Source organism: Chenopodium album, chromosome 2, assembly GCF_948465745.1.
Source record: "Chenopodium album chromosome 2, dcCheAlbu1.1, whole genome shotgun sequence".
Lineage (NCBI taxonomy): Eukaryota > Viridiplantae > Streptophyta > Magnoliopsida > Caryophyllales > Amaranthaceae > Chenopodium > Chenopodium album.
In genome coordinates, this window is record NC_137835.1 from 81,583,129 (window position 1) to 81,589,665 (window position 6,537).

General features: G+C 33.4%; 1 protein-coding gene across 1 annotated transcript; it reads left to right on the plus strand.

The window, feature by feature from the left end:
* The first annotated feature begins 820 nt into the window (after positions 1-820).
* On the plus strand, positions 821-5,118 carry LOC145603398 (cell division control protein 48 homolog E-like). The gene is made up of 9 exons (XM_081659308.1): positions 821-971; positions 1,679-1,838; positions 1,928-2,156; positions 2,260-3,026; positions 3,180-3,401; positions 3,545-3,616; positions 3,708-3,989; positions 4,091-4,450; positions 4,622-5,118. Exons 1-9 carry the CDS (start codon positions 931-933, stop codon positions 4,901-4,903), a joined length of 2,415 nt encoding a protein of 804 aa, XP_081515434.1. The 5' UTR covers positions 821-930; the 3' UTR covers positions 4,904-5,118.
* Positions 5,119-6,537: the final 1,419 nt, after the last annotated feature.

The following is a 6,537-nucleotide window of genomic DNA, read 5'->3' on the forward strand; positions in this document are numbered from 1 at the left end:
TGGAGCAACAAATAACTAGAATTGTTGTAGATTAAAAAGATAATTTCTTATATGAATTAGCCAACCATTGTAGTTGCTCTAAGATTATCTTCTTCAACAAAACATTTTAATTACGAGTATTGCATTTGAAGATTTATGCAATTTAGTTTAGGGAAAATAGGCCTAACCTTAAGATAAATTTTAAATAGGATAAATTTATGTTGGGGTTAATATTAGCAGACGAGACAAAATTGGGGTTAATGAGGGCAATTTTTCCTATTTAATATTACTGTAGTAATTTTTTTTATCATAACCTCCGTTACATATTATGTGCAAATTTTGAAATTTTTTTAAGCGAGATTCAGTTATAAACTTATAGTCCATAACGATAGTTACCAAAAACGAAAAAAATCTATATTTAAATATAGTTATAATTATAATTTAGGAAACCTCTACCAATTGAATGTTGGTGTAGTGGTGATTGAGACACACTTGGTAGGGAGGACCCATGTTCGATCCCCCGCAACAACAATTGGGAGGGGACTGGAACCTAACCACCCAAAACTAATCGTAGGCTCTATTTGCTCTATACGAGTTTCTAGAGTTTTTTTTTTTTTTTTTATTTTTTTTATTTTTTTAGAAAAGCTTCCTAATATGGCATGAGGGCGTGACATCACAAAGAGATAAATTAAAGAAACAAAGAAAAAGGGTAAATACGTTCAAGTTCAATTACAATTGACAAAGAATTATAAGTTGACTTGAAATAAAATACTGTAATTCAAAGTGATTAGGAATAGGAAACCGACTTTAATAACCTATATATACTAATATACCCCTCCATTAAACCTAACGAACCTCACTTTTCCTCAATTTCACAACTCTTTTTCTCATTCAAGTTCTTTTACTAAACTCGAAGTCTAATCTTTCTCAGAATAATACCCAGAAATCTCAATGGCTAATCCTACTTCTGATCATGCTCAACCTTCTTCTTCGTATGATTCTTACTCTCCAAATTATTTTAATTTTTACTCACTTTTGCTTCAATTTTTTTCTTTTTTTTTGGGGTTATTTTGTGTTAATTTGATTTTAATTCAATTCGATTCACGAATGTAATTTGTGGGTATTTAATTTTAATAATGTATGAACTAAATTTCTGGGTTTTTTATGTGGGATTTTTTTGTAAAAAACAAAAACTTATGTGAATTTATGCTTTGATTTTGTGTGACCATGATTATGAGAATTATACCAAAAAAAAAAAAAAAAAAAATCAACATTAAATTTTGCAAGAGAATAATCTGATACTATTTGGAAGTTTATTGTACAAATTCATGTACATGTACATTACTAATTAAAGAACTACTATATTATACTGTTAGTCTTTCCAAAATTGTTGACTTATTTTTTTGACAGAACCAAAATTGTTGACTTACTTCAAAGTTGAGTAATTGGTTAAATTTGTTATACTATCGTCAATTTTATTGGTTCTTTATACACATATTTTTGGTATACTTGTGTGAATTACTATGTTTTTATTTTTGGACTAGCATTAATCTGAGTTCCTCTTAAGTTTATAGTTCAGTTGCTATTAAAAATCTTAAGTAAACAAATTATGATCTCCAATGTTTTAATATGCAATATATATTACAAAGTTGTGTATTTATTAGATTTCAAGTTTTATGACCATTGGATTTTGTTACAGCAAAAGTGACAAATACTCTACTGCAATCCTTGAGCGAAAAAAGGCTCCGAATCGTTTGATCGTTGATGAAGCAAACGTTGATGATAACTCATTGGTTTTTATTAACCCTGCTGTCATTGATAAACTCAACTTGTTTCAAGGAGATACAGTGTTAATTAAGGTAATTTTCGGTTGATTATTTGTATGTTGGACTGTTAGTTTCTTGTTATAAAAGGCTAGTTCTGAATTTTTTTAATTTTTTTGGTGCAGGGTAAGGTAAGGAAGAATACAATATGCATTATACAGGGAGATGAAGGGTGTGAAGAATGCAAGATTAGGATGAATAAAGTTGTGAGGGCTAATCTTCGTGTTCGCCTTGGAGATGTTGTTTCTGTCCATGAGATTTCAGATGTAAAATATGGTGAAAAAGTTCATATTTTACCAGTGGATGATACTATTGACGGTGTAACAGGAAGCCTGTTTGATGCTTATTTGAAGCGTAAGTTTATGCAACAATGCACAGAAATCATAGTTATATATCTCTTATGTTGTGTTGTTATTTTAATGGATTTTGACCCTTTTTTTGTTTGTGCTTTAAACAGCTTATTTCATGGATGTTTATCGTCCTGTTAGGAAAGGTGATCTATTCTTAGTCAGGGGAGGAATGCGAAGTGTTGAGTTTAAAGTGGTTGAGACGGTTCCTGCAGAGTACTGTATTGTTTCCCCTGATACCGAGATCTTTTGTGATGGTGAGCCTGTTAGGCGCGAGGATGAGGAGAGACTGAATGAAGTTGGTTATGATGATGTTGGTGGTGTAAGGAAACAAATGGCTCAGATTCGCGAGCTTGTTGAACTTCCTCTTAGACATCCTAAGCTCTTTTCTGCTATCGGTGTTAAACCACCTAAGGGAATTTTGCTGTATGGACCTCCTGGTACTGGTAAAACCCTTATTGCTAAAGCTGTTGCTAATGAAACTGGAGCATTCTTTTTCTTGATTAATGGACCGGAGATCATGTCAAAGATGGCTGGTGAGAGTGAGAGCAATCTGAGGAAGGCATTTGAAGAAGCTGAGAAGAATGCACCTGCTATCATATTCATTGATGAGATTGATTCCATTGCTCCTAAGAGAGACAAGACTAATGGTGAAGTTGAAAGGCGCATTGTTTCTCAACTTCTGACATTGATGGATGGTCTTAAGAGCCGTGCTCATGTTATTGTCATGGGTGCTACTAATCGTCCTAACAGTATTGATCCTGCTCTTAGAAGATTCGGGAGGTTTGATCGTGAGATTGACATTGGAGTTCCTGATCAAGTTGGGAGGCTGGAAGTTCTTCGCATCCATACTAAGAACATGAAACTTGCAGAAGATGTAAGTTTTATTTTATTTTATTTATTTTTTTTTTTTTATTTATTTATTTTTTTTTTAATGTATTTCTGACATTGTATTAAGTTACTTTTGAGGTTTGAGTACCGGAGTAGTAAGTTCATTGCGCATCAACTTATATTTTCTTAATTTTTTCAGGTTGATCTTGAAAAAATTTCCAAGGAAACCCATGGCTATGTTGGTGCAGACCTTGCTGCTCTTTGCACAGAAGGAGCTCTTCAGTGTATTAGGGAGAAAATGGATGTCATTGACTTAGAAGACGACACAATTGATGCTGAGGTACTCAACTCTATGGCTATCACAAACGAGCACTTTCAAGCTGCTCTGCAAGCTTCCAACCCATCAGCCCTGCGTGAAACAGTAAGTTTTGCTTTAAATTTCCTGAAATTATGCTACTTAAACTGACCTTGGAATACTGTCTTGTGAAATTGTGCTCATTCCAGCTTAAATAATCTGTCTGAAATCGTAAAATCTGATCACTAACTTTGGTTGGGACTTGGCAGGTTGTGGAGGTTCCGAATGTTTCATGGGACGATATTGGAGGATTGGAAACTGTCAAAAGAGAGCTTCAAGAGGTATTTTACTCATACAGGATATTGGCTTATTGCAATGTCGATGTTTTCATTTTCTTATTGGGTATTTACACCTTCATGTTTTCGTTTGCAGACTGTGCAGTATCCAGTGGAGCACCCGGAAAAGTTTGAGAAGTTTGGAATGTCACCCTCCAAAGGTGTTCTCTTCTATGGTCCTCCTGGTTGTGGTAAAACATTGCTTGCAAAGGCGATTGCTAATGAATGTCAAGCCAATTTCATCAGCGTCAAGGGACCAGAGTTGCTGACCATGTGGTTTGGAGAAAGTGAGGCAAATGTTAGGGAAATTTTTGACAAGGCTCGTCAATCAGCACCTTGTGTTCTATTCTTCGACGAGCTTGACTCCATTGCTACACAGGTGAGGGATTAATGTCCATGGAATTGTTGTTTCGTTGCAGGCTTAATTACATATCAATGATCTCATTTAGCTAATTTTTTTTTTTTATGAAAAATTTTCAGCGTGGTAATTCATCTGGAGATGCCGGAGGAGCTGCTGATAGAGTATTGAACCAATTGCTGACTGAGATGGATGGGATGAACGCGAAGAAAACAGTTTTTGTCATTGGAGCTACAAACAGGCCAGATATTATTGACTCTGCGTTACTTAGACCTGGAAGGCTTGATCAGTTGATCTACATCCCTCTTCCTGATCAAGATTCCCGCCTTCAGATTTTCAAATCTTGTTTGAGGAAATCACCGGTTTCCAAGGATGTTGACCTTGCTGCTCTCGCACAGTATACACATGGTTTCAGTGGTGCAGACATTACCGAAATCTGCCAACGTGCTTGCAAATACGCAATCAGGGAAAATATTGAGAAGGTATGTTGTTTTGTTGAATATATTGTTAAGTCCCCGTCAAAAAAACATATTGTTAAGTTACATTCTGTAAACTTTGTATTTGTATATGTCACATAGAATGTAGTCAATTTTTTTGTTTAAGTCTGGCGTAACATGTACAAGTTTGTGAACTAAATTGTATTTTTTTGGCAGGACATTGAGAAGGAAAAGAAGAGAACAGAAAACCTTGACTTGATGGAAGAAGATATAAGTGAAGAGTTGTCTGAGATCAAGGCAGCACACTTCGAAGAGTCAATGAAATATGCACGCAAAAGTGTTAGTGATGCTGACATACGAAAGTATCACTCCTTCGCTCAAACGTTGCAGCAATCTCGCGGAATTGGTTCTGAATTCCGCTTTGCTGCCAATCAGAATTCCGGTAGTACTACCTCTGTTGCTGCCGTGAACGATGACGAAGATGATTTATATTCTTAGACGATAGATTTTTTATCAATAACTAATCTAAGGTTTTAGACATAATCTAAGGTTTTAGAAATATACGAGTAGATTTAAATTTTTTATTTGTAGATAATCTTAATTTTGATTGATTCATATACTACTACACTAGTATGTATTTTTATTTTTGATTGATAGTCTTGTGAGTCCCAATTTCGTAATTCAATATATGCTACTCAGTACTCACTACTCAATTATTGTTGGAAGGCCCATAATATCATTACTTGTACCATATTTTTCCTTTTGAGGAAAATTCATTCTATAACCTTAGATTCAAAGTTACGTTTTGTTTTTAAAAAAATTATTAGAAGGTAGTTATAAATTAAAACCATAGTATAAAAAAAAATAAAAAAAAATAAAAAGGTATTTTTTTACAATTTTAGTGTTAGGTTTGTTGACATTGTAAACTATAAAAAGTCATTCACAAGAAATTTCTTTCTCCTGCAGAATGAAATCAGCTCTCCTAATTAGCAAAAACAAGTTAGCACACTTTCAAGAAAATAAATATTCATGCACAAAACAATACTAAAGTGATAATTCCTATGTTAAACCGACTAATTAAAAGATAATTTTTTTTTTAAAAGATAGTTTTATTAACCCGAATAAGTTTCAATCTCTGTATCCCAAAAATATAAGGTGGAGAACGATACCACCAAGTCGCTACTCATCCGCTTCAAGCTCAACTGGCTAGCTAAATGGCAATATGGAGAAAGAACTCTTGTGCAATCAAAGGCGTACCTTATAGGGGGGTAACGGGTTTGATGTAAATTGGCTTTCGATGTTACAATGCCTTTACAATTCAATGGGCTACTTTCAATGTAGATAGTTTGGTATAATAATGCTAGTTCTACTTTGGAAGGTAACTGGGCCCATAAAACTTTATACCATGTGTACTTTACTTTTGAATCAATGCTACTTCAAACTTCAAAGTCCTTAATGCTAACACAAATGCACATTACTACTTACACACAAATGCACATTACTACTTACATGAGAAAAGAGACAATTTAATTGCATGTGGATGATGCTCTGAAAATCCAGATAAATTGATTTTTGGAGCTTTGTTTTCCCTTTATCCTCTTCCTTTGTTTTGGATTAGAGAAAAAAAAAAAAAAAATGGCATTCATGTATGTATGGTAGCAAAGCTACGACTTTTTTTTTTTTTTTTTCTTCTTATGATTTATACTTCGTATATTTATATTATATCACTAGATATGTTTTTGCTTTAGATGATGGCACCCATATATGGCCATACATGCAATAATTTAAGTGGTGACATTGTAAATAATACTTCTTGGTTGGGTTTTTTTTTTTTTTTTTTTTAGCCTTTAAACAACGTACGCATATTATTGTTCATAAAATATATGTTACTTATAAGTTATAAATAAATTCAAAATTATGCTCATTACTTCATTAGGTTAAACAATATTTGGACACTAGGCTATAAAAAAAAAACTCAAAAGAGATCAAATTTCTCGGCCCTTTTTTACTAATGTTATTTGCATGTATGGAAATTTCAACATTAATTTCATGCATGTGAACTTGCATGAAATAATTTCAGTACTTTATTAGGGTTAATTTTTTTTCTTTTTCTTTTGGTCATGTATGAAATT

Bases quoted from the DNA above. Each gene is read 5' to 3' on its own strand.
- LOC145603398 (XM_081659308.1), top strand. From the start codon at position 931: ATGGCTAATCCTACTTCTGATCATGCTCAACCTTCTTCTTC. The intron at 972-1,678 runs GTATGATTCTTA...ATTTTGTTACAG, and splicing joins CATGCTCAACCTTCTTCTTC to CAAAAGTGACAAATACTCTA. The intron at 3,990-4,090 runs GTGAGGGATTAA...AAAAATTTTCAG, and splicing joins TTGACTCCATTGCTACACAG to CGTGGTAATTCATCTGGAGA.